This window comes from Crotalus tigris, unplaced genomic scaffold (assembly GCF_016545835.1).
Source record: "Crotalus tigris isolate CLP2741 ecotype Arizona unplaced genomic scaffold, ASM1654583v1 scf7180000019553.37968852642:3898890, whole genome shotgun sequence".
In the NCBI taxonomy this organism is placed as follows: Eukaryota; Metazoa; Chordata; class Lepidosauria; order Squamata; family Viperidae; genus Crotalus; species Crotalus tigris.
This window is the reverse complement of record NW_024097591.1, coordinates 3,276,885-3,301,562: the sequence shown is the minus strand read 5'-3', so window position 1 is coordinate 3,301,562 and position 24,678 is coordinate 3,276,885. Positions and strand designations below refer to the sequence as shown.

Here is a 24,678-nt window from a genome sequence, read left to right as displayed (position 1 = left end):
TCTCGCTTAACGACAGAAAATGTTGGGCTCTGTCACGATCGTCGTAAGTCGAGGAGTGCCTACATATAGTATTTTAACACTGTAAGCCGCCCAGGGGTTACTCTGAGGTGAGACGGGAGGCCCACGAAATGGAATCAAGCAAATAAATAAGATTTTTGCAGCCCAAAGCTGGACGAGGCCAGCGGAATGCAACTGCTAAGGGTTTTCAGGCCCAAAAGTGACCTGAAAACTGCAATTTTAAAAGAAATTTTCAGATCCCGGCTCGGAAATCAACATGCGTGCAACTAGCCAGAGTTAAACGTGGGCCGTGGATTCACACAGCCCGGAATCTGAACTGAAAGGGGGGTTTACTTTCAGCCAAGATTTGAGGGAATTAATAAAATCAACACCACCACCAGACCATCTCAAACGGTTGAAAGAGGCCTTAGAAAAGTCTGTGGCCGCAGAGACAAAAAAATAAATAAATTCTAGTTTGTTTCACTCATCCAGGGCCCACGAAAATGCTTTGGAGAAACAGCTCCTTTTCTATTGATTCAAGGTAGACTATCTCTGAGTAGAGAAGCTCCATTGCACCATTCTGGAAGGCCCAGGGGCTATCAACAAGCCTCCCTGGATATATCAATTTTAAAAAAACGAAACAAAAGAAGAAAAAACAGTCGCACTTCTAAACAGCCAAGACTATTCTCCATTTCTCCATTAAGCACTCAAATGGCAGAGAAATGTCACTATTCTTCTTCCCCAGAATATACAGCCCAAAAATTTGCTTGTGGGGTGATAAACCCCTAAATTCTAACAGATTTCCAAGCTGCTGATTCCCTCCCTCCGTTCCCGGAAGGCAACCCAAATAAACATCTTTTTCTAAATCTTTTTCTTTCGCTGAACAGATTTATTTTTCCGGGCTCTTCAGCTACCATTTCAGATGGAAAATTTGGGGGGGGGTGTCCAGTTTTGGGGTGGGAATACCAAGAAACCCCCCCGAAAACCATCAGTCCCTATTTCTGCCTTTCTTCCTCAGCCTGTTCTAAGTTGCATTTTTTTTCCTGGCTCCCTCCGGGATGGTGAAAACCCGACAACAACAACAACATCCACAGACTGCATTGCCACAAAATGCATAGATACCACCCTCTCCGCCTTTTGGCGAGAGACACAGGACCGTAGCTTCCCCATTTTTAACCCCCATGTCCTGAGCCCAGAGCCCGACCTGTAAGCCCATCAGCGGTGGCCGGTGGTCTGTGGGAATCGGAAAGGGGTCAAAATGTAAATTTTGGCCTGAGACATCCTGACCCACAATTTATTTTAAGTGGAGAAGCAACCAGGAACCTGGAGAGAGGTGGATTTAAAAACCTCCCCTAAGGGAGACAAGGGCAGGGAGGGGAGGGAGGGGGGAGCTGGAGCTGGAGGGCGGGAGTTGCCCTGCCCTCACCCCTTCTTTCCTCCTCCTCCCCTCCCTCCCTCCCTCCTCCTGGTTCAGAATTTGCAGAGCGTCCCTAAGTGGCAGCGCAGTCCCATTGTTCAGGAGCTGTCCGCGGTGCTGAAACACAGCTGGCCAGATCACAATTAGAAGAAAGCCGGGCGGAGGGAGGGGGAGGAAGGGAGGGCAGGGAAGGGGAGGGAAGGGGGGGAACAGCGGCCTGCCCTCGCCTCCCCCCCCCCTTGCCAGCTCTGGCCCTAAAGGAGGCTGAGAGAGGGCGGCGACCAGAGTCCAGGTCCTCCTCCAGGCCTTCCTGTGGTGCTGGAGCGCCTGCAGCCAGAGTGGGGTTGCCTCTGAGCATGCACAGAGGTCTCTCCCCAGCTGGGGGGGAAAAAAAGGCAGTCCACAAACCCGGCCTCTTTCTTCTGCTCCCCCCAACTTTGCAAACAAGGGCATCTCAACCGTACCTGTCTGTCTCTCCCTCCTATCCTTCTCTTTCTCTCTATTTGAGCTATCTCTCTCTCATCTTTCTTTCTTTCTTTCTTTCTTTCTTTCTTTCTTTCTTTCTTTCTTTCTTTCTTTCTTTCTTTCTTTCTTTCTTTCTTTCTTCCATCTACTTATCTAACATATCCATCTTTTTCTATCCATTGCTCTCATCTATATCTATCTATCTATCTATCTATCTATCTATCTATCTATCTATCTATCTATCTATCTATCTATCTATCATCTATCTACCATCTAAATGGACATAGGGGGCCAGCACCAGAATATCTTCCAGGAACTCCAGCTGAAGGACACTGGCCCCCTTCCCAAGGCACACGCTCGGTCCCAATCTCATCTCAATCAGAGCTGAGAAATTGAGGATCTTCCTCCTGGAGCCACTGAACTCTGGCTCCCACGATGCCTGGTCAGCAGGGCCCGTGGCAAAGGATGCTGGGCGCTGTAGTCGTGTCGCTCTCACTGGCCACTGAGCAGAGCTGAACGGGAGATTGCAAGGCCTGGCGAAGTCTTGAGCTGAGCTCCGGTGGAGGGAAGTTGGCCTCCCTCAAATTTTGGCTCCAACCAGCTGGCGGCCCTCAGTGCCTCTTCCCTGGAAGACCGAGAGGCTGGCCGAGGTAATATATATTGACATCTGTCGAGAAGCGTGCCCTGCTTGTGGATATCAGAAATGGCAGGATGATTTAAGAATTTGCTCCCTTCCCACAATGATCTCATCCCTAGAGGAGATGGGAAGGGGGACACAGTCTCCTTCCTGCCTTTGTGCAATCACACCAGCACACACAAACACACACACACACACACATACCCGTGGTGAAAATGTGCACATGGAGACAGCAGGCACACCCATGGCAGATTGGGCTCCTGGTTTTGCACTTTCCCTTTGTTTTATGCAAGTCAGGTTTTTTTTTTTTAATGAACAGCCCTGCCTGGACATCCAGGAGTTGAGGGAATTGGGTTATTGTAAAATAGGGGAAGGGAGGAGGGAGGGAGGGAGGGAGGGAGGAAGGAAGGAAGGAAGGAAAAAAGGAAGGAAAGAAGGAAGGAAGGGTGTTCCCTTCCGCCATCCCGGTGCCAGAAACATGCCAGAGTCTGGGAACCTTGTCTTCTGCCTCTTTATTGACACTCAACTTGGAGCCTCCCCTCCCCCCCAGGCTATTTCTCCCGAATTTATTTTGGGATCGAGAAAGCCTGAATTCTCACAAAATGCTCTGCCCATCGACAACTGTGTTTGCAACAACAACAACAACCCCCCCTTCAATCCATGATTGGAAAACTCAGAAGAACAAAAGTACCCCAGTGAATCTGCTTTGTGCATCCTCGTTTTACTTTAACCCTGGCTTGTGGCACAAGATAAGACAGAGAAGGCCTCCTTGCTGCGGGGGGGGGGGGGGCTGCATGACACCAGCCTCCAAAGCATCAATTGGGGCCTCTTTTTGCAAGTCACAACCACGGTGTGTGTGTGTGTGTGTGTGTGTGTGTGTGTGTGTGTGTGAGAGAGAGAGAGAGAGAGAGCGAGAGAGAGAGGACTGTGAAAAAGAATCCAACTGAGTGGCTTTTTTTTCAGATGGGGGAGAGGTTAAAACAAAATAAATGCCATTTTTTTTCAGCATGCCAGATGCAACCGAATTAGGAGCTCAGGACCAGTTGCAGCATTGGGATAAGGGGGGGGGGCTGCAAAATTAATGCAACCCCTCCCCCCACCCCAGCCCCAGTCTCTTCAAACCCAGAGGTTGCATTTGGAATTTGCTTTCCTTGTAAAGCCAGGTGTGAAAGCAGGAAGGGTGGAGGTAGGAAGGGGGGGGGGAGAAGAGGAGAAAAAATAATAATAATAAAGGAAAACAGAAGGGGTGTGTGTGTGTGTAACAGGCCTGGTTCTGCGGGCAAGGCCTTGCAACCCCTAGCAACTGTCCCCATGGCAACAGCACCAACAGTTTCTGCCAGGGACGGAAGCTGCCACCGGGCAAGATGGTTGACGTCACGTCAGGTCTGGAAAACCTGGATGTGGGGGCCCTCCACCCCACCCAGCTGAGTCAGCTCGTGGCCTACAAGGTAGGATAAGGGGGCAAGGGACCCCCCTTTAATTTTTAAAGCCCCCCCTTGCTTTCCAAAGCTGGACCAAGCTGCCAACCCAGAGGAGCCCAGATGCTTTTCCCTCTGCAGGGAAATTCCAGCCCCCCCCCAAAAAACTTTAATTCTAATACAACCCCCCTCTCCACCATAAACAACCCCCCCCCCCGAAAAGAAGCTGGTCGGTGGGCTTCCTTGATGGGGACTTTCCCCAAAACTAGCCAGCTTGGCGTTAGATGAGATCACAGAGACCCAGGTTTGCAAACCGAGATGGATCCAGACTGAGTTTCAGGTGTGAATGTGGGTCAGCTTGGAAAGACAACTTTGAATTGTTCTGAAATGTTTACGGAGACAGGAGGAGGAAGTCCTTGGCTTGATTTGATTTTTTTTTTTTTTTGTTTCCACTCGATAAAAAAACATGGGAATGTGGACAGGCCCCCTTGGAAAGATTATTTTGAACAAGCACGCAGAATGTAGCCACAAAGGTTTTTGCAATTTAGGACTCGTTTTCCAGATTTGGGAGAAGAACTTCTGCCTCTCTTATGTGTGTGTGGATTTTAAGCCTCCCCCCCCCCTTTTCTATTCCTTCATGAATGGGCTCCCTTTTTTCTCTTACATCTGTGGGGTTCAGATTATTCATTATTATTATTATTATTCATCACACAGTCAGCCACATGTTCAGACTGGGTTTGACATTTTGTCTACCTATCAAGTCCTTACCAAGGACCTGGGACTATTATTATTAAATATTATTTTATTACTATCATTTTATTATTATTATTTTATTATTAGCTGCATAAAGCTTAAGGGATTTTAGCATTTTTGGGAAAGGCTCCAGAGCTTTGGAGAAAGACTATTCTGACACTAGATATACAACCGGGGCACAATTACCAAGAGGTGTGTTTTTTACACACACACACAGACACACACACTCTCAGACACACAAAACAACAGGCAAAAAAAAACCCCTAGGAAAATGACGTTAAGGCTGCAGACTATTATTCCATTCGGAGATTTGCAGCAACTGATTCAGCCTTAGCCCTTTACATCTTCCATGCAACCCTGCAGGGTAGGCTGTCTTTTTATAAGGAGGGGGACCGCCGAACGTGCAATTTTAGGAAGAGAACAGCTGAAACGAAGCCAGCTACTGGACGTGGGGGGCACTTCGAAACACGGATATTTTTTTCTGCCTTCTTTTCGTATCTCTGTTTTTTTTTAATTTTTCTGTAGATCAACAGCAAAATTAACAATGAAAAATATCTCCGAACTCACACCGAAATTGAGGTGCTGCTGTCGGGATTTCTCAGGTCAGTTTCCCAATTTTTGTTTTTCTCAAGACAAGGCAACTCACTTTGTTGTTGCTCATTCAGGCCGTCCCTGACTTACAACTGTTTAGTGACCGTTTGAAGTCAACACAATAAGAGAGTCTCAAGCACCCTTGGAGGTTTTCTTGTCCAACCCCTACTCAACGGCCCTGAAAAAAAAAAAGGGACTGAGGACCGCATTTCCCTGGTCACATGTCCAAAATCAGCGATTGACCCATATTTATGACAGTCACAGTGTTCTGGAGGACATTAAATGGGGCGAAATTCACTTAAGAGCGGTCTCATTTAGCAACAGAAATTTTGGGCCGTTGTGGTTGTAACTAGAGGACCTGTGTAAATAGGCATGCAGCTTCTCCCTCTTAGCGGCCAACTCACTAGGCAGGAATTGTAGATTCGAACTGACTTTCAGCTTTGCAGGAAAAAAAGCCACCGGTGAACGGGCCAAATTGCAGGCCAGGCTGGAACCTTTGGCTGCCAGTTGCCAACCCCTTGGACTCCAAAATCAATCCTGGGGAGGTGGGGGTGTTTTCTGGGTTTCCCCCCCTTGTGATTTTTCTCCTCTTTTTGCTCGGTTCAATTTCTTTGAACCAACGTCTTTTAAACCTCGGTTTCGGGAACGCCCGGCTAATTGCTTTATCGATTCCCGATGGCGGAGCTGCAGCGTTCCGAAAAAGGTATTTTTAATTGTTATAAATATTTCCTCGGCCGGCTAACTCTCGCAGGCTTTTGTCGAGTTTTTTTTTATTTTTTATTTTTAATCATTGAAAGGTTCGGGGGCCCCACCCCCCTTATTCTGCCCAGGCAGAACAAGGGCAGATATAAATTAAGCGTTTCTCCTGGGTTGCTAATTGCCTTATTGATTCTCCATAAGGGAAGGGGGTCATTTACCAATTTGACAAGGGCCGAGTCCGGATCGGCAGGCGGGAACTTCAGAGGGGGTAAAAAAAATATCTTTGAAAATCTATTTTCTGCCCCTCACCCCGCCCCTTCATCACCCTTTTGTGATTTCCAGAGACGTCTTGATGAAAAGGCCGGAGAATATACAAGAATTTGCGGCAGGTAAAGAATTAAAATTTATTTGAACAACACCCATTGGAAGATCTGAAAGTGTTGGTGTCCAATCAACGCGTGTGCAAAACACACTAGCTGGGCTGCCGATTGGCTGGGCTCGAACTGGCACTGTGGAAAATTCCAATTTTTTTGGGAGGGGCTAGACGGCTTTGGTTGCCCCCCCCTCCAATGTTCCCCTCTTTGCCCCAAGGACGTCTCTTCTGCTGGGATCAAATGCCCACCCTGGTTCTTGTGTTTCAAGGATGCTGCTGTAAAGTGGATTATTTTGGACCCTCCCTGATTAACGCTTCCATCGGGAAAGATCCCCGGAGAGCGTGCCAAGCAAGCGTGACTTAAAAAAAAAGAGAGAGAGAGAAAAAACAGAATCCGCTCCCAAACTAAGTAAGGTTTCAAAAAGAGGCACAAGTCTGCTTCAAATAATGAATAATAACTAGCTGATTGTTCAGGCTAAAATCAATGGCTGCTTAAATTCAACTTCTGAAGATTTTTCATGAAACGGGATCTTGAATGGCGATATGGCTCTTTTAAACTTCAAACTTCCTTCTCTTTTTTCTTTTCCTTTCTTTCTCCTTCCTTCCTTCCTTCTTCAAATTTTCAATGTAATTAAAACTGAACCTTCCTTTCTTCTGTTTCTTCCCATCTATTCCTTCCTTCCTTCCTTCCTTTTCTCTCTCTTTCTTTCTTCCTTTCGTCCCCAACTGGAGCAATAAATAATATTGTTCCTTGCAAGGGTGTATCTAAATCAGCACGGCCTTGCAGGAGAAATTTAGCTTCTGAGAAGGACGAACAGAGCCCTGCAAGGGAATAGTGTCTGTCCTTAGGGCAGGCAAAGAGAGCCCCAGAGATGTGCGACACTGTCCCCTGACCATGTACAAAGTGCTTCCCTCTGAGATTTGCACACCTGGGATCTGGCACACAGAGACAAAGCAAAGGAGCAAGGCAGAGGAACTAAACGGGCTAAATAAATCCCAGCTTTGTCTTCAAGGAGACACATGGCCTCATAGAATCTTAGGGATGGAAGGGACTTTGGAGGTCATCCAGTCCAACCCCCCCCCCGGGCCCAAAGCAGGAGAGCTTGTTCCAAGCTGGACAAGGGGGTGTCCAATCCTTTCTGGAAAACCTCCAGCGAGGAGAAGACACATTGGAAGCTCATCCAGTGATGACACCATCGCATCAACAGGGGCCGAGTTCGAGTTGCGTTGCCAGAGGCCTTCCCTTCCCTTGCTCCTCTGGGATCGCCGATGCCTGCGGCTGCCTACACACCAGGGCTGGTCTGAAGTTTCTTTCCCTCCCCATTTCACCTTCCAGACTATTTCACCAACCCGGAGCTGCCGAAGAAAATCCAGCAACAGATGATGGAGAAGCTAAACCAGGCTACTTAGGGCTCCCCTCGGACCGAGTTCCTGCTTTGGGGGCTGCCTGAAAATTTAAACGGCCCCCTCTTCTCACCCCACCCCCAAATTATTGTATTTCTTGGAATCGCTTTCCTTCCCTCACTTGTCAATAAACCCACAAAATGCATGAAAATTGCTTGGTTTTTTTGCACCCGGTGGGGGGGGAATGAAACGTCGGGCTGCATCCTTACAGATAGTCCTCGACTTAACAAGTTCATTTAGTGACTGTTTGAAAGTCACAACGGCAGTGACTTAGGACCGTTTTTCACCCTTACGACCGCTGCGTCCTCTCTGTGATCACGTGATCAAACCTCAGAGGCTCAGCAAGTGACATGCACTTATGACGGCTGTAGCATCCCGTGTGTGTGTGTGTGTGTGTGTCACACCATCCCCTTTTGTGACCTTCTGACAAGCAAAGTCGGGGTGGGGGGAGAGGCCGGATTCAATTACCAACCGTGTGAAAAACGGGGCAAAACTCCCTTAACAAACGCCTCCGTTGCGGTCGTAAGCTGAGGACTGCAGGCAGCTTGCCGTGCGGCTAAGTTGCAAGCCAAAAGCCCACAGGGATGGGAATACCCTCCCACCCCCGGTCCCATGCCAGGGACCACCCATGGCCCCTTTGCCCCCATGTCACACGCAAAGGTGGCATCCTGGGCTGCCCCCTGGCCCATCCGTTGAGGCAGCCAAGACAAGCAAGAGACGAATTTTAGCAACTTTTGCAAGCTACACCCAACTCAAGAGCGAAAGGAAAGTGTGTCGGGCTTCAGAAGACCCCGTGTCACCCAGGACCTGCACAGCAGGCACCCCAAAACCCCACCTGTCTTTTGAGAGCTGCATTTCTACCTCTTCTTCCTTGCAGACCCCATCAGGAGACTCTTGGGAAACCCTCCCACTCAATCCCCCCCTTTGTGTATGTCTAGGGCGGCCGCACCCGCTGTCTTTCCCCCTCCCTCTCCCTCCCACCCCTCCCTGGCCTGGCAAACTCTCCCGACATTATCTCAGCAGTCACCTTGATAAGGTGGGACGTCAAGCTGGCCGTAATGGATGGGTCTTCCGCAGCGGGCAGAGCTCCGTGTGAATATTCAGGCCCTGCTCCGCTGGAGCGCCTGGGACGTGCCCCCCCCCGCCCAGCATCCTCACGTAGGACCTTAATGATATTGTTGGCAGCCATCCCGCTTTTGGCTCTTAAAAGCGGGGGCCGGCAGGCAAACTTTTCCCGTTATCTTCCCCAATGGAGGGACGACACAGAGGTGGGTGGGTGGGTGGGCTGGCACTCCAGGGCCAGGCAGACGGAGAGGAGAAGCATGGGTGGGCATAAATTAACCAAGGGATGGCTTGGCACCAGAGCCACCGGATGCCAAGGGATGGTACACGGGGCCACTTTGTTCCAGCCTGAGCCAAGACGGGACTGTTAATGCAACAAGGGACAGTTGTGCGACAACAGCAAGTTTTGCGATGTCTGGAGATTGTCACAAATATTCCGGGACGCGCCCGCCTTTCCCTCAAGGAGCTTGGCACGCCGGGGGCAGCAAGGCTAGGAAGGGGGCAGTGGAGACGAGCAAAGACTGCCTCCCCTAAGAAAGAGAGGGAAAACAGCCCTTTTAACTAACTCGGTTGCAGCCCATTGCTTCCTACCCCGAGTTCGGATCCAGGCCTGTTTGTGGGGAAACTCTTCCTGGGTGTGTGTGTGTTGCTTTTTTGCAACCAGTTAGAAGAATTCAGCCGAATAATCAGCAAGCATTAGGGGGCTTACAAGACCGAGCAGAGGCTGGTTTGATTTAGCTATCGACCCGTACCAGACCCACCAATTTTAAAACTCTTGAACGTCAAGACTGCCAATCTTTTTAATGGATAAATCTTCCAAGTTTGCTCCAGGCTTGCAAAGACACCAACACGTTTCTGCTTCTAATACCACTTTGGTACTTCAACAACCTCCAGCTAATCTAGCTGAAGTCAAGTTTCTGTGTAATTTTTAGGGTGGCTGGTAAGTCCCGGAAAAATAAACGATTATTATTATCAACCACAAAACCCCTTTCAACAGGCTGGATTGTGGATTTTCCCCAATGTTAAAAGTCCAGAAGCCTCTGAAAAGCAGCTGTTCTTCGCAAGGGGGCCTTGCAAACAAGGCACTGCCACCGAAAAAGCAAGTATTAATAGAGAGGGGACGTTTTATTCACCCTCTGCCCCACTGCCCACTGCCCGAGGCTTCAAGAGACCCGGAACGAGGCTAGATTCACCCACCGTGGCCAGCTGAAGCAGCCCCCCAAGAGGAGTTTTTGGCTAGAAAAATCCTAAGCTCCGATTCTAGAGCCGCAGAGGAAAAAAGTCACTTCCCAGCCTCTGTTCCCGGGAAGCTTCCAGATCTTCACACTTCCCTCTCGGCGTCTGGTTCCTTCTGGGCGAGCCAGAGACGTTGGCTGTTTGATTTCGGTTCGGCCAACTGCTGTACCGAAAGAGGGATGCGGACGGTGTCAAGCCCGTTCACCTGCAACGCAGGAGGAGGAGGAGAAGTCAAGTGGCAGGCAGTCCCGTAAACCCCACAACAAGCCAACTGGAAGAGGCAGCTGAGACCCCAAACGCTTTGCAGAAAAGCCCCGGAGGGTGCTTACCGTAACCTCGCACCAGTAGCTTCCCAATCGGGTGATGGGCTCTTCCGGGAGAGTCAGCGCCTGGTGGGGAACTACAACTCCCAGCTGGAAAAACAAAACAAAACAGGAGAGGGGGCACATACAGCTGCTTAAAAATAAGGTTGCGAATGTGTTTTAAAGGCTCAAGTTGTGTTTCAAGCTCAATTTTGATCACATGGCTGTGGGGAGGCTGCAACAGGCGTTAAGTATGAAGAACGGTCATAAAGCCACTTTTTTCTCCAGTGCCGTTGTAACTCTGAATAGTCAATAAATGAATTATGTTGAGGACTACTTGTATTAAAACTGTCTCCACTATGCAGTAAATACAAACATATAAACTGCTCCTCACCAGTAATCAACACCCTAAAGAGCAGAGATTAACACCACAATAAACACTAGACCATCAATCAAATAAACAACACCCCATCCAGGATCTACCAACTCAGACAAACAACAGGCTAAAGAATCACAAGGAATATCCCCACCAACACTGTCAGAACAAGCCACTAGTATATAAAAATAAGAGCAAACCCACTCCCTGATGATGTTAGCTAGTTGGGTAATGAGACGTCTGCAAGAAAACCACCAAGTTTAGTGAGCGCCACAGTTCTCTCTGCAAACCCCTCTTCTCCCTTCTGGCACTGATGATGTTAGCCAGTTGGGTCACGAAACGTCTGCAAGAAAACCAGAGCCCCAAGGACCCCGCAAAGATAAAAACGGCAAAGCTCACATTTCGGAGGAAATGGCGGCAGACAATTTCTTTCGTCAGCTCCCAATGGTCACACTCGTTCACGCCGATCTCCAGGGTGCAATTCTTGAGGAACCGGACAGTCTAAAGAGAAAGGAACAGAAATCTTATCAGCTGGTCAGCTAAGGGAAGGAGAGACGGGAACCCGCCCGTTTTAGCAGAAGTTCCTCCAAAACATGACCAAAAATGCTAAAAAACTTAAATATGTTAAATATTTAACAGCTCTGGATTTGTTAGCAGGATTTGAGAGAAAGGAGGGAATAGGAGTATAATTCAAATTTTGGGAGAGGTTATATATATATACCCTGCTGTAGTGGCAATTCTTGCTAACATAGATGGATGGATGGATGGATGGATGGATAGACAGACGGAGACAGACAGACATAGATTATATAGACAGAGATGATATAGACACAGACATAGATGATAGAGATAGACAGACAGACAGACAAGATGGATAGCAGCAGCTTCTCCACAATTTAGCTTTCAAATAAAGCTCACTTATCAATAATATTCAGAAAACCTTGCCAATTATCCTCTTCAAACAGGACTTTTCCGTTATTCTTCATAGCCTCACCTTCATTCCGCTGTGGCTTTGTAATCTCGGCAACTTCCCCTCTTCACGTAACTACAGAACGAAAACAGAAGAGGAGAGGCAGGAAAAAAATAATTAGATTTTTCTCTAATTTTCTATTTCCAGCTACGTACAGGAGCCTAAGTGCCTGGAGCAAACTTACTCGGTTTTCCTCTTCAAAAAACTTCTTGTTTTCGGGAGAGGCGTAAACGGCCCGGTTGTGACGCAAGAGGTGGTTGCGCCCAAAAGATCTGTGGACAAAGACGGTCTCCCCGCGGTTTCCCACGTCTGCAAAATGAGACACGGAGAAGAGTTTGGGGGTGAGGGTTTCGGGGTGTGTGTGTGTGTCTCGTCCTTGGCTTCTGCTAGTCCCCGGCTCACAACAGTCCATTTAGCGACCGTTCAAAGTTACAACAGCACGGGAAAAAAGGGACTTATTATGACTGTTTTTCACACTTACGACTGTTGCAGCATCTTGTGATCAAATTTCGGAGGCTTGGCAACTGACATGTACTTGGGACAGTTGCAATGCCTTGGGGGGTCCCCTTTTGCGAGCTTCTGACCAGCAAAGCCAGTGGGTGAAGCTGGACTTGCTTAACGACCGTGCGACTAACTTAACAACCGAAGCGATTCGCTTAACAACGGTGGCAAGAACGGCGAGACAAACCTCACTTAAGAAATGTCTCCCATTGTGGTCGTAAGTCGAGGATGGCCTGCAGAGCGGCCGGAGGGTCCCGTACCTTCCACCGGCTCAGTGAGGATGAGTTCGAGGGGCTCCTTGGGTTGATGCTTGAGGTCCTCAACCAGGCGGAAGACGCGGAAACGGGGGTGGTTGATGCGAGGCTCCCGGTCTTTCTTGCTGAGCGGCACCTTCCACCAGCGCTCCACCACCACCGTCTCCTGGAAGGCAGAGAAGGCGGGAAGGGCTCAGGCGCAGCCTCGGGGCCGCCTCCTGTCCGGTCTCCAAAGAAGGGAAAATTAACTGGGATTTTAGCCGGGTGGGAGAAATGCAGGACTCGCCCTGCCCTGGAGCAGCGGAAGCAGATGGGCCAAAGCCCTGGCAGGGCGGGAGGGGGCCTGCTTGGGACCCCCAAGTGGGGCTGGATCTAGCAAGCCGCAGCCTTTCCTTTTTTTCCTTTCTCTTCCTTCCCTCCTCTCTCCCTCCGTCTTTCCTTTCCTTCTTCCTTTTTTCAACTTTCTTCCTTCTGTCTTCCCTTTTTCCTTCTTTTCCTCCCTCCTTCCTTCAATCTAACCCTCTCTCCTCCTTTTTCCTTTCTCTTCTTTCCACCCTCCTTCTCTCCTTTTTCTGCCACTTCTTTCCTTCCTTTTTCCCTCCCTCCCTTTTTCCTTCTCTCTCTCTCTCTCTCTCTTTTCCTTCCTTCCTGCTTTCCTTCCCATCTTCTCCAGGACGCCCATTCAGGCCATCCAGCCTCTACCCAGGCCATCCAGCCCTCTTTGGCCCGGGGCTGCCTCGTAACGCCCATCCTGCGCGGCCTCCCCCGGCGCTGAGCGGCCGCCGTTCTCTCCTGGTGGTCCCCCATCCCTCCCTTCTTCCCGCCGGGACTGTCCCGCCCTCCCCCGCCAGACTCCACACCCGGCCCGGCGCGGCCCAGCTGCGCTCACCCGCGGGGCCGAGAGGCGCAGCCCCCTCCTCAGGGGGAGAAGGAGGAGAGGAGACGCCGTCGGCGCCCACCGGCTCAACCACGCCGCCATCATGGCTGCCGCCGCCGCGCCATAGGCCCCGCCCCCTGACGAATGCGCAGGCGCCGAGGCCCGTCAGGCCGCGGCTAAGCCCCGGCCTGTCGTAGCACCGCCCGCCCGGCATGGCCCTCTTCTTGCGGACGGTGGCGCCACGGCAGCCCCCGGCTTTGGTTCGGCCGGGCCGGAGGGAAGACTTCTTCTCAATACAGAGTTCTTGGTGCTAGTTTGCCTCTAAGCATGCCCAGAGCGCCTCTCCCCCTGCCATGAATGCCAAACTTTAATGGGGTGGGAATGAAGGGGTCTCTGAGCATGTAAAGAGGGCTGTGTCACCCACCAATAAAGGCATCCTGCCTCCCTGCCATGGATGCAAAGTTGTAACAGCATGGTAGGGAAGGGCAATCTGAGCATGCACACAGGGATCTCTGCCAAACAGAAGAGTGGGCAGCACAGTGTCTCTGAGCATGCACAGAGAGCTTTTCCTCCTGAACATGAGAAAGGCCCCAAAGATCCTTTAATTTGGAGGGGATGGTACAAGTCTTCTTTCCTCCCAAGGCAGAAAGAATTCTGATGAGACCTTGTGCCTCTGAGCGTGTACAGAGTGTTTTCTTTCCCACAACCCCAATGTCTTCTAATCTTTGAAAACCAACCACCCAAGTGGCTATAAATGGGGGATATATATGGGGTGACACGTCAAGCAACCCCACCCTTCCCCATAAACTGGTTTCAAGTCAGTTTCCAGGGGGGCCTTGTAGACAAGCCACTATGGGAGAGGCCAGAAGTGGGAGGAGCTTGTCCTGGATGGTCATAATGGGAGTCTGTTGTGCGTCTGGTTGCCAGTCTGGGGCCACCAGGTCACAATGGGGCTCTTGACTTGGGGTCCTGACCCCAGGGGCCACTCATCCCTGGCCAGATGCCACCCAAGATCCGGAGATCGCCCAGGGACCCCGCTGCCTGCTTTGGGGCAACGCTAAGCCTGCTTGGATCCCCCTTTATAGCTTCATCCAAACTTCACCCTCAAGGAACCATGACCCCCTCAAACAGCGAGTGAGCCTCCGCAGCGCCATTTGGGCAACACTGCCTGTCGTCACAGCTGGCTCACCTGAGGCTAAGCCAACAATCGTGGTTTGCTGACCTCTGGTGGCCAAACCTGGCAGACCCAGATCCTCCTTCCCCAACTCATTTGGGTCCCTGGGATGCCCGCTGGCAGAGGGGAAACTAAAAAACTTCCCATTAAAAGTTGGCACTCCAGATGTTTCGCCAGCCCAAGAGCCTGCAACGGAAACCATGGCTTGTCCTTCTTGGCCGATCCAAGATCACCCGGAAGGCGAGAGAAATGGGAAATAAAAGTTGTGAATGCTCCAACATGGGAAGTTTTGAAGAGACTGGACAACCATTTGTCTGAAATGGTATAGGGTTTCCTGCCTAAGCAGGGGGTTGGACTAGAAGACCTCCAAGGTCCCTTCCAACTTTATTATTCTTGTTATTAATTTTAAAAAAATGGAAAGGATGGGAAAATATAATTTTTTCTCCTCTTCCAGAGCTACCCTCACCCGCCGCGAGATTTTGAGCACCCGTCCTCGCTACTGCCCGCAGTGCTCCTGAGTTTGAGGGCGCCAGCCCCAACCGGTGCAGCCCTAGTGGCCCGGCAGACTGGCTGAGCCCGACTGAGATCTACAAGGTAAGTTCTACCAAAACCGGGTTTCAAACCAAGCGTGGCTAGTGGGAGGGGATAATTCTGGGAATTCCGAGTCCACCTTTTCAAACTTGGTAATTTTTAAAATGATTGGACTTTGACTCACTGCTTTTTCAAATTGGCCAACTTTACGAGTTGAAGTCCAACCCTCTTAAAGTTAGCCAATTTGAAAAAAAAAAAACCCACACTACACTGCCAGACTTTTTTTTTTCTTTTAGAAGCAGACAAGTGCTTAAACAAAAAAAAAAAGGGGGGGGAAATAATTAACGGAGAAGCGTGCAACTTTTCACCCTAATGTCTGAATCGCCTAACCAGCATTTTATGCAATTTCCCCATTCCCCCCCAAACAGGCTGCCAACCTCACTGTTTTTGCTAGCAACCGTCAACACCCGGATCAGCCAGTGCAGCTGGATTTCCACTTTGCCCGTGGCAGCCAGGGCGCCTGTCACTGGCATGGTCTTCTGCATGGATGCACCCTTTTCCTGGACACCCCTCGGCTGGCGCTGGACTTCAACAGCCGTGAAAGGTGAGGAGGTGGAAGTGGCAAAAATGCACTTTGGAAAAAAAGGTGGCATGTTGGTTAGGAGGACAAGGAAAGGGTTGGCCTCCGGAGGAAAGAGGGAAAACTTGGTTTAAAAAGCAGGAAGCAAGTTGGTAGTTCTCAAGATCCTTAGCAACTCGCCAGTCAGAATCCAGAAATCAATGTTCCACGTTCATTCTTGCTCTAGCGCTAGTTACATTTTTCTCTGGAATTATACTCTTTGACAATCATTCATTTAGTGACCGTTCCAGGTCACAGCACTGGGAAAAAAGGGACTTGCGACCAGCTCTCAAACTTATAACCATCACAGCATTTTCACGTGATCAAAACTGGGATCACCAGCATGTTATTTATGACAGTTGCAATGCCTTGTGATCATTTGTGACCTTCCCATCTAACCAGCAAAACTTCAGTGAATGACTTGTGTTGCAAAAGAGAGATCCCAAAATCAGATTCACTTAAAAACTGCCTCGCTTAGCGAGGGGAATTCTGGCCGTTAAGCCGAGGACTAGCTGTGTGCTGGTTTTTCAGAAGACTCGAATCGTTTTTCCAATCAGGAGAGTCAGAAATCTTTGCCTTGTCAGATTGTGCGATTACAAAACCTGATTTGCTGACCACACGCTCGCCTCCGATCCTATAGCTTGACCGCCACGCTGGAATACACCGAAGAAAAAACCGACGCAGAGCAGGTGCTGGTGAACTTCCGTAAGGCTCGGCAAGACCGAGGTAAAGAAGCAACTTTTTTTGGGTGGGGGGCTTTTAAAGTCAGGCTGTTTCGCCCAAGAGTGAATTTCCGAGCCTTGGAAAGGAAAATCAAGTTTTGTGAGTGCCTTAATATTAATCCAAATTATAAAGGGGGGGAAAAGGGAGTTGTAAGAATGAAATTGGAAGACAGGTCCCCATAATAGGTTGGTGAAATACAGGTGATCCTCAACTTACGACAGCTGAGCCTGATTTTTGCCATTTTTCTTGCCTAAACAAACTGCTATAAATTGAGGACTACCTGTAACTTGTCAGCCGGCATCCGACCCTCGCAAAGAGAGGCGGAAGGCGACAAAAGCTGAAGGTCCCCCCCCCCCGCTTGAATCCAGGGTGCAAATCCGAACCCCAGAAAGTAGCTCCAGTCATCCCTGCACCGCTAACCTTGCTTTCCCCCCCCTTCCTCCAAGGCGACTTGCTACGAGCTTTCGGCTTCTTGGGATTCGAACTCGTGACCCCCGGCCATCCTGGCCTGCCCCCCTGGGAAGACACCATCTTCATGGCTTACCCCCTGGAACGTGATCTCGGCTGGAATCCCCAACCCAAGCAGGAAGACGCTGGTGGGGCCTAGAGGCAGGAGGGGGGGGGACCCTGGTGCCGATGGGGACCCCCGTTTGGAGCAGCTTAATTTCAGAGCCCCCCTCCAAAAAAGGCATTAAAGTGGCATGAACACTTAGCAGTTTATGACTAGGGAGGGAGGGGTAAGTTATGGAAGGGGAGAACCTCACCCTTTCCTTGCCTCCCCTCCCCCCCAATCTTCCATCCCATCCCATGGGAGAAAATTGGGTTCAATTTGCAGGCACCATCCTTGCCCTTTCTCCCCGTAACCCGCAACTCACCACGCTGGCCCCCACTGGCTGGGTCTTCTCCCCACCCCACCCCACCCCGCATTTTTAACTCTTGGGAGAGGAAGTGCTAAATACCAGCCTTTATTTCAGACAAAAATATGAACCGAGACATCTCCGCTGAAAAGTCACTGCAGCCCATCTTCGTCGCTGCCTTTTGAGTTTTAACACTCTGGATGGCTTTCCAAACCAAACTTAATTCTTGCAAAACAAAGTACCCCTTCGTCCCCGTATTGTCGCTGTCCTTTTAGACTCCCATTTCCCCCCAACACACACAGTTTTGGACCAACAATGCACGGTGTGTGCCAGGCATTGTGACTCATTCCAAAGAAACACAGGCTGCCCCAACTTTTCCAGTGGGGACCACAAAAAGGGTTCAGGGTAAGAAACCAGGGTTGGATCCAGGGTCTTAAGAGCCCAACGTGAACATAAACTCAGGTTTGGGGGCAGAAACAGCCACACACACACCCTCTTCGTCTTCTGTGCAGCTTCCCAGAAAAATGGCGATACAAACGGCTGAAATTCTGTCAAAATTTAGCTTGCCATTCAAAAGCTACCCCAGTGCAGCCAGACGGTGCTAGTAAAAGTCCCTTTTAGGGGTGCTGGGGGATTGCTGGGGGGCTGCGTGTCCCCTACAGGATTCCAAGGTTCCTCCGGCGGGTGGGATCTTCCTGTGGCCCCTCCAAGATCTGAAGCAAAGGAAGGACAAGTTAAGACCCGCTCTGTGCAAAAAAACCACCCCCAAAATACTAACCCCCTCTTCCCTTCCATAGAGGTTGGATCTGGGTTGCAAATCGCAGATAGGGCAGCCCCAAAATACTGGGGTTGAGGAACCTGGTTTAGAGCAAGCCATTATGGATTAAATTTCTCTGAACTAAAGGTGGTTAATGGTAGATGGGACACCCACCCCGTTCAGAAGGTGGAAGGTCTTGAACACCCCAAATGGCCCTGTTCAAACCCAAGGATTTTCTAGAAGGCCAGGGAAATCTGGACTGGAGGGGCTGGGGTCTGCCAAAGCTGAGGGTCCCACACTGGGACCAAGCAATCCAAGACCCCCTCCCGCCTTATTTTGGGTGCACAACGCCACAAAGTGCCACTCCCTCACCCACCTTCCTGGGACCTCCAAGGCTCATAGCATCACCCTGTTCTCCTCCCCTTGCGACAGGGAGGCCATTTCTGCAGGATCAAGAGACAAAAGATCAGTCTTTTGAGTGGGTGGGTGAGGTAGGAAATGAGGGGAAGACCTGGAAGAAGCCCCCCCCCTCCCCCCAGGAAGTCAGGAGTTGGTTAGCCAGCAGGGGGGAAAAATGGGTTGAAAGAAAAGCGCCAGCAGCTTGATAGAGACAGACAGACAAAGAAAGAAAGAGAAAAAGAAAGAAAGGAGAGAAAGAAAGAAGAGAAAAAAAAGAAAAAAAAAGAAAGAGAGAGAGAGAAAGAAAGAGAAACTCTGTATTACATTCGGGTGGAAATTTTGAGCCCTTTTGTCTGACTCAACCAGGAGGCCCTCTGCAGTTGTGGGTCCTCAGGATCACTTTCTAATTGTCAACACACATACAGAACGGGGCTGACGTAGGACAAGCTGAGCGGCATCTCCTCAGCACTCTGGCGCCTACCTGACAGATTCTCTAACGACGTCCCTGCAAAGTTGGCCTAGAAAACAAGCAGAGTAACAACTTGGAAGGGGACACCAGAGTTAGTTTTGCACAATCGAGGGCAGGTCTACCCAAAACCCCACCAGCTCTTCTCCTTTGACACAGGAGGCACCTCGGGGTCCGCAGAAACGTTGCACGGGGGGAATGAGAATGTCGGGGAGCAGCAGAGACACCTCCCTCCGAAAACATCAACCAGGGGAAGACTTAAAACCTTGTTATATTTGGCTTGTTTGCTGCGTGGGGAACTCCCTTCCGTCCTTAAGTTTGCAAGTCAAAACCAAAGCAGGTGTATTTTTGCCGTTCAAACATTCCTGCCTCTGAGGTCCCTTCCAGCTGGATTGTCCTATCCGCGGCAAGACAGACCGCATGTGGACTAGTCACATAGCCACCCGCCTGCCAAATCAGCTGGGCCCAAAGAGGCCGGATCCGTAGCCCGATTACTAACCAGGTTTCCGGGCAGATCCTTTGAGGCTTCCCCGTCCCCGTCCGACAACTTCCGCACGGCGTAGCCCAACCGGATCAGTTCCTCTCCCACGTCGACAAACTGGGGAGAGAAGCCGGGCTGAAAACCCAACCTTGTTAGGCCAAGCCTCACCCGGAAATCCATTTTGTTTTCCCTTGGAAGGTCCAAGCCAGGATGGGTCTCACCTGCCCGTTGGTGGGTTTGAACAGACGGACGTATGGCCGCACGCTGCTCCCCACGGGCTGGTAGGTGCAGATCTTGCAAAACACCGACTTCCACTGGGCGCAGTGGATGAGGCGTTCAAACTCATCCAGGGCGGCCTCTTCCCAACACGGGCCTGGAAACCATCATAGCCAAGGTCAGAAGGGGAATGCAGGGTTAAATTTCTAACCCAGGTCTCCGATGCCCCTTGGCATAGGCTCAACTGCAAAAGCTGGGTGGCTGTAGCTGTCCCCGATTCCCCCAGCTAGCCAGCCAGCTTTTAAAAGGGGTGGACTTCAAACTGCCAGAAACATGGCTGGCTCGGGAATTCTGGGAATTGAAGTCTGCGCACTTTTAACGCCACTAAGATTGAGAAATACTGTCCTGGGAGGAAATCAATACTTATCTGGGGAAAGGAAGAACTCACCAGCGGGGGCCACACCGGCCAGGCTGCACTCAATGGCCTGGAAGGGAAGGCCAAGGAAATCACCCCTTCCCAAAAAAAAAAAAAAAAAAGGGGGGGGGGGAGGTTAAAAGGAGGAGAAGACCCCATCCTGGCTAGTCCACCCCAGTTCTCGCCCTTCCTAACTGCCTCCTTTCCCCCATCACCCGAGTCTCCAACTTCTCAGCTTGACTTTCAAATCAGGACAAAATGAGAGCCCCTCCAGTTATGCGGGGTCTCCGTACCGTTGGCCAGCCCCTCCATTAAGTGAACGGTCGTATGCCAAGGACTACAGGCAGGTCACCGTGATCGCATCGCCCTAGCAAACTGGGCTTTGTTCACCCAGGGCCAGAAGCCCAGTTGACGTCCTCCCAAGACCTTCAAAACCATCATGTCTCCACAATGCTGAGGACCCCAAGTTCCAGCTCCTAGTGATGGGATCTACGACACCCACCCGGTCCAGCCCTTACCGCAACAGCCGCAGCTTCTCCAGAGGCACCTCCCCGTTGTCCCCAAAGTCTACGTAATAAATGTCCAGGTTGCCGTTGTCCAAGGTCCCCAGAACCTTGGCCCGATACCAGGAATGGTCTTCCAGATAGTAGGCCGCCACGATGTCCCCCACCTGCACGCTTTCCAGCTGGGGAGGCGGGGAGAGAGAGAGAGAGAGACAAGGAGAGGGGTGACACCTGGGGATGGGGAACCACAGCTTTCCTGCCTTGGAGTTCACCATCTCCCCACTTCTGGATGGGGCCTCACCTCGTCGCCGTCGCTGCCGCCGTAATATTTGGTCATCTCCTGGACGAGTTTGTCAAGATGGAGAGCCTTGATGCCGATAATTTGGATCCAGAAATGGCTGGGGCTCTCCGAGGCCGAGATGTAGACCTCCAGGTGATCCTTGGCCTGGAGGCTGAAATCCGGGCTGGGCACTGAGCGGGAAGGAAAAGGCGGATGGGTTAGGGGGGTCCCCCAGTCAGCCAGGAGTAGTGGCCCTTTGGGTCTCCCAACTTAAGTCACACGGCTCCCTCCGTTGACTTTGCTGGTCAGAAAATTGCAAACGGGGATGATGGCACCCGTCCTGGGACACCGCGACCGTTATAAATACGAGTCGGTTGCCGAGGGTCTGAATTTTGGTCACATGATGCTGCAATGGTCGTAAGTGTGAAAAAGGGTCCTGAGTCCAGTAACTTTGGTCACCAAATGATCCGTTGCAAGGCAAGGACCGTCTGTGCTGTCGTAAGTCTGCAGGGTCCTCTTAAGCTGCAAGATCCAGGCCAGTCCTCCAGGTCCCGAAGCAGTCTACCTGGTGACGAAGGGGGAGCCCCATTTTTTTAAATTTTGGGCTCACCTTCAAAGACGGAGCTCAGCGCAGGCCAGGGGTTGATTGAGGACCCTGTTCCACTTGATTCTTGGGGATCTCCTGCGCGATAATTGGGGGGCCCGTCGCCAGCCTCTTGGTGGAGGTACTCAGCATCCGGTGTTCGAACGGGAGGTTCTGGGTGCGCGTAAGGCCGCTGTCCCTGGTCGCCAGCCGCCATCTCCCTCCGGATGCCCAGCGGCTGTTTCCGCTGCAAACGGGACATGGCCGCTTGTGACAGCTTGGTGCGGAAAGCTTCGTCCTCCGACAGCTTTTCTCGGATCAGTTCCTGCTGGCGCAAATTTCGGCCTCAATTAAGTCGAGGACTACTTGTCCCATAAGCCACACCTTCCCACTGAAATCTGCTGCTTCAGGTCCCAGCCTCTGCACACTCCCAGGGCGCCAGGTTGGGGAAGAGGGAAGCCCAGCCTGACTTCAGCGGCAAGGCCCTCACCTTGGCGGCCTGGACCTCCTTGCGCGTCCCAGAGAGGGTGATGAGGCGGGTGAGCGACAGGGCGCCCTCCCCGTCGCGGTTGCACTCGATCTTGGCCCCCGTGGCCCGGCATATGGCCCGCACGCTCTCGCCACCCTTCCCTGGGGGAGAAAGAGCAAAGGAGGAAGGAAAGAAACTGTGGGGCTCTCCGAGATTGGCTGTTTCTTTGCAGACATTTCACAACCTAACTAGGGAACGCCACCCGGGCCAGAAGGGAGCAGGGTTTGTAAGGACGAGGACTTACGGCGTCCTTGCAGACGTTTCACGGCCAAACTAGGCCACGTCATCAGTGCTACGCCCTCCCTTTCCAAATCCCAGTGTGGCCTCAGGGTCTCCAGCGCGGGCTGGCGAAAGAGCCCCGTCTGTATTGCTGCTGCTGGTGCCGCACCCCCCCCTCCCTCCCCACAAGGAAAGCTTTCAGGGGCTCTGCGGAGAACAAGGTACCGATGATGCGCCCGACGGCCCGATTCGGCACGGAGATCTTCTCCGCCACAGGCAGGCTCTCCTCCATGATCTGGTGGATGGCGGCTTTGGCCCTGCACACCTGGATGGGGGAGCCCGTGATCCGGATCAGCCGCTCCGCGCCGGAATCCTCCAGGTCGATGTTGATGCGGGCGTGGGTGTCCTTCCGCAGCTGGGAAGGGAGGAGGAGAGGAAAGAAACCTTGGAGGCTCGTCCAAAAGGGCCCCCGGGAGGGAGGGAGGGGGGTCTCCAGCCCACCAACCCCTCTTCTTCCACTTGCCTGGTTCACCCTGGCCCCCTGCCGCCCCAGGAGGAACTTCACAGCTTCCTGGGGCACCTTCAACACAAATTCGATCTCCTCCTCTCCCACGAAGGGGATCCGCTCTTCTGGGGGAACCAAGGAAGAAATCAAAGCTGGAAGACCTGAGGCTTCTCCACTGTTTGAGGAGGAACTCGAACCTCCTAAAGAGCGATAGAAGCCCCCCCAAAAGAAAAAATTCCCCCTGAATCACACACACACACACACACACACACACACACACACACACACACACACACACGCTCACCTTGGTCCTCCCAGTACTGGCGGTACAAGACGTAGAGGATGGCAGCGCTGGCTGGGATGCCCAGGCCCAGGGCGATCTTCTGCAGCCAGGTCAGGCCTCCGCCCCAGGAGCCTCGCTGTTCAGCCATGGCTCTGCAAAAACTGCCTGTGTCCTAAGGGGGGGGGGGGAGTCCTGAGCTTCTGGGGAGGCAGAAAAACAACACAATCGGGCTGCTTGCCCAGAGCTTGGCTTCCCAGCCACCCAAAGGGGTCGGAGAGGGGGGCACCCCTCCTGGCCTCCCCCAGGGAGGGAGAGAGGGACGGAGCAAGAAAGCCAGCAGCTCCGACTTCCTTCCCCTCCTGCAGATCTCCAGGGAATCCACCCACTCAGGCCTGGATCCTTCCTTCCTCCTCTCCCCAGCTTGGAAACAAAACGGAGCATCTCTTTATTGCTATACTGCAATTCTGGATGTTTTTTCCCCCCAGATTCTGTTGAAAATCTGCAAATCCCAGAAGCCCCCCCCCGCAAAGCGGCGGAGGGCGGGCTTCTGCCCCCCTCCCACCCCACAAATAATCATCTAAAAACCCTTCGCAATCAGGACGTTGTTCTCCTTTCTGCGGAGTGCGTGCGTGTGTGCGTTTGTGTATGTGTGTTGGTGCTATTTCAGCCCTCCCGTTTCGCTCTTGCCTCCTTCAACTGCCTTTGGGAGCCGATAGACTGCCCCTGTCCCCGGAAGCTCCATTTCCCCAGGGCAACGAGAAAGGGAAGATTGAAAGCTTTCCCCTGGCCTGGTTGGGGGGGGGGTCTTCGCCGCTTTTGTCTCTCTCTCTCTCCGTCTCCTGCAATTACCCCTCCCCTTCCGGGGGTCCTAAGTGGGGGCTGGGGGGTCTCCCCCACTTAATTTCGGTCTATGCAGCCTGGAATTTAATTCACCTGTTACCTCTCCACCCCCTCCCCTCTTATTCGCGTGCTAATAATTCAAATCCGGCTTGCAGGGTTCTCTTATCCCCAAAATGCTTTCTTGCAAGCGCGCATCCCGGGCTCCATCCAAGTTCCCCCTGCGGTCCTCGCCGCTCTACGCCCCGCCCACGGCGCCAGCCCCCACCTGCCCAACCGCCTCCGCTCGCCGTCCCCGCGCTCTGCGGGACCCGCTATTTATAACCTCCCGCCCCGCCCTCTCGCCACGCGCGCGCTTTCGAGCCAATCGGCGGAGAGAGCTACCTGCCGACGGGAGGGGGGGAAACGCGGAACGGAAGGGGCCAACCAATCGGGAAGCAGCGGAACGACGAAAATGGAACGTCGGGGCGAGGAGGCCGGCGTTGGTCCTAATTAGCCAATCGGCGAAAGAAGGGGCAAGGGGGGAACCAATCAGCAATGAGCGTGGGCGGGAGAGGGAGATTTAATTGTCGCTCCCTCCCGTCGCGAGAGGCACGTGGTCTGTACGAGATTAAAGTATCCCAGAATGCCCTGCGCTCCCAAGACTTCATTTATTACCCATAATGCCCTTAGCAAACCCTTGATTGACAGTTGAGAAGGGATGCTTTTAATTGATATGCAAGTTTTAAGAGTTTACACACAAAAACTAATCCTTTATCCTAAATTGACCATTTAATCAACAAATTTCCATTTTGGGGGGGCCAAAATATCTGCTCCTTGGATCAGCTCAGTTGGCAGCTTGACCACCCTTGCTATATTAAAAAAAACCCAAATAATCCTGTGTGCATGGGTTGAGAGGAGCACTAACCACAGTTTGCAGAATAAATCATCATATTTGGGATTCTTGCCTTGCATTAAGCCTTTATGAAT

At 51.7% G+C, this 24,678-nt stretch overlaps 4 protein-coding genes across 9 annotated transcripts; 2 read left to right on the top strand and 2 right to left on the bottom strand.

Annotated features, from left to right (window-relative positions):
• The first annotated feature begins 3,821 nt into the window (after positions 1 to 3,821).
• RIIAD1 (regulatory subunit of type II PKA R-subunit domain containing 1) lies at positions 3,822 to 7,905 on the top strand. Of its 3 annotated transcripts, none has more exons than XM_039363598.1 (5): positions 3,822 to 3,964; positions 5,213 to 5,289; positions 6,320 to 6,366; positions 6,620 to 6,759; positions 7,687 to 7,905. In XM_039363598.1, the coding sequence occupies exons 1-4, from the start codon at positions 3,881 to 3,883 to the stop codon at positions 6,712 to 6,714; spliced, it is 303 nt and encodes a 100-aa protein (XP_039219532.1). In that variant the 5' UTR covers positions 3,822 to 3,880; the 3' UTR covers positions 6,715 to 6,759; positions 7,687 to 7,905. The 3 variants fall into 3 exon arrangements, with proteins under 3 accessions (XP_039219532.1, XP_039219530.1, XP_039219533.1); XM_039363596.1 differs by having other exon boundaries at positions 6,569 to 6,759; XM_039363599.1 differs by lacking the exon at positions 6,620 to 6,759.
• Positions 7,906 to 9,598: 1,693 nt separating this feature from the next.
• On the bottom strand, positions 9,599 to 13,456 carry MRPL9 (mitochondrial ribosomal protein L9). Its single transcript, XM_039363499.1, has 7 exons — positions 13,345 to 13,456; positions 12,462 to 12,621; positions 11,885 to 12,009; positions 11,725 to 11,775; positions 11,130 to 11,231; positions 10,382 to 10,465; positions 9,599 to 10,257 (listed from the first exon to the last, which is right to left on the bottom strand). Exons 1-7 carry the CDS (start codon positions 13,435 to 13,437, stop codon positions 10,138 to 10,140), a joined length of 735 nt encoding a protein of 244 aa, XP_039219433.1. The 5' UTR covers positions 13,438 to 13,456; the 3' UTR covers positions 9,599 to 10,137.
• Positions 13,457 to 14,446: 990 nt separating this feature from the next.
• On the top strand, positions 14,447 to 17,219 carry OAZ3 (ornithine decarboxylase antizyme 3). The gene is made up of 5 exons (XM_039363444.1): positions 14,447 to 14,466; positions 15,016 to 15,100; positions 15,466 to 15,641; positions 16,297 to 16,382; positions 16,826 to 17,219. The coding sequence occupies exons 1-5, from the start codon at positions 14,447 to 14,449 to the stop codon at positions 16,984 to 16,986; spliced, it is 528 nt and encodes a 175-aa protein (XP_039219378.1). The 3' UTR covers positions 16,987 to 17,219.
• Positions 17,220 to 17,328: 109 nt separating this feature from the next.
• On the bottom strand, positions 17,329 to 23,268 carry TDRKH (tudor and KH domain containing). Of its 4 annotated transcripts, none has more exons than XM_039363553.1 (13): positions 22,894 to 23,268; positions 22,608 to 22,714; positions 22,310 to 22,499; positions 21,827 to 21,966; positions 21,364 to 21,664; positions 20,775 to 20,944; positions 20,489 to 20,655; positions 20,004 to 20,068; positions 19,561 to 19,712; positions 19,358 to 19,456; positions 18,874 to 18,910; positions 18,370 to 18,436; positions 17,329 to 17,949 (listed from the first exon to the last, which is right to left on the bottom strand). In XM_039363553.1, exons 1-12 carry the CDS (start codon positions 23,018 to 23,020, stop codon positions 18,390 to 18,392), a joined length of 1,602 nt encoding a protein of 533 aa, XP_039219487.1. In that variant the 5' UTR covers positions 23,021 to 23,268; the 3' UTR covers positions 17,329 to 17,949; positions 18,370 to 18,389. The 4 variants fall into 4 exon arrangements, 3 of the variants coding, with proteins under 3 accessions (XP_039219487.1, XP_039219488.1, XP_039219489.1); XM_039363554.1 differs by having other exon boundaries at positions 21,364 to 21,661; XM_039363555.1 differs by having other exon boundaries at positions 22,608 to 22,711.
• Between the last annotated feature and the right edge of the window lie 1,410 nt (positions 23,269 to 24,678).

Excerpts from the sequence above, each read along its gene's own strand:
- MRPL9 (XM_039363499.1), bottom strand. The coding sequence starts at position 13,437 with ATGATGGCGGCGTGGTTGAGCCGGTGGGCGCCGACGGCGTCTCCTCTC. Across the intron at positions 10,466-11,129 it reads GCCGCCATTTCCTCCGAAAT|CTGGGAGTTGTAGTTCCCCA; the intron begins GTGAGCTTTGCC and ends TTGTTTTTCCAG. Across the intron at positions 10,258-10,381 it reads GCTACTGGTGCGAGGTTACG|GTGAACGGGCTTGACACCGT; the intron begins GTAAGCACCCTC and ends CCTGCGTTGCAG.
- TDRKH (XM_039363553.1), bottom strand. The coding sequence starts at position 23,020 with ATGGCTGAACAGCGAGGCTCCTGGGGCGGAGGCCTGACCTGGCTGCAG. Across the intron at positions 20,656-20,774 it reads GCGGCAGCGACGGCGACGAG|CTGGAAAGCGTGCAGGTGGG; the intron begins GTGAGGCCCCAT and ends CCGCCTCCCCAG. Across the intron at positions 19,713-20,003 it reads GGCCGGTGTGGCCCCCGCTG|GCCCGTGTTGGGAAGAGGCC; the intron begins GTGAGTTCTTCC and ends GATGGTTTCCAG.
- OAZ3 (XM_039363444.1), top strand. The coding sequence starts at position 14,447 with ATGACCCCCTCAAACAGCGA. Across the intron at positions 15,642-16,296 it reads GACTTCAACAGCCGTGAAAG|CTTGACCGCCACGCTGGAAT; the intron begins GTGAGGAGGTGG and ends CCGATCCTATAG. Across the intron at positions 16,383-16,825 it reads TAAGGCTCGGCAAGACCGAG|GCGACTTGCTACGAGCTTTC; the intron begins GTAAAGAAGCAA and ends CCTTCCTCCAAG.
- RIIAD1 (XM_039363596.1), top strand. The coding sequence starts at position 3,881 with ATGGTTGACGTCACGTCAGGTCTGGAAAACCTGGATGTGGGGGCCCTC. Across the intron at positions 3,965-5,212 it reads GTCAGCTCGTGGCCTACAAG|ATCAACAGCAAAATTAACAA; the intron begins GTAGGATAAGGG and ends ATTTTTCTGTAG. Across the intron at positions 6,367-6,568 it reads TATACAAGAATTTGCGGCAG|GACGTCTCTTCTGCTGGGAT; the intron begins GTAAAGAATTAA and ends CTTTGCCCCAAG.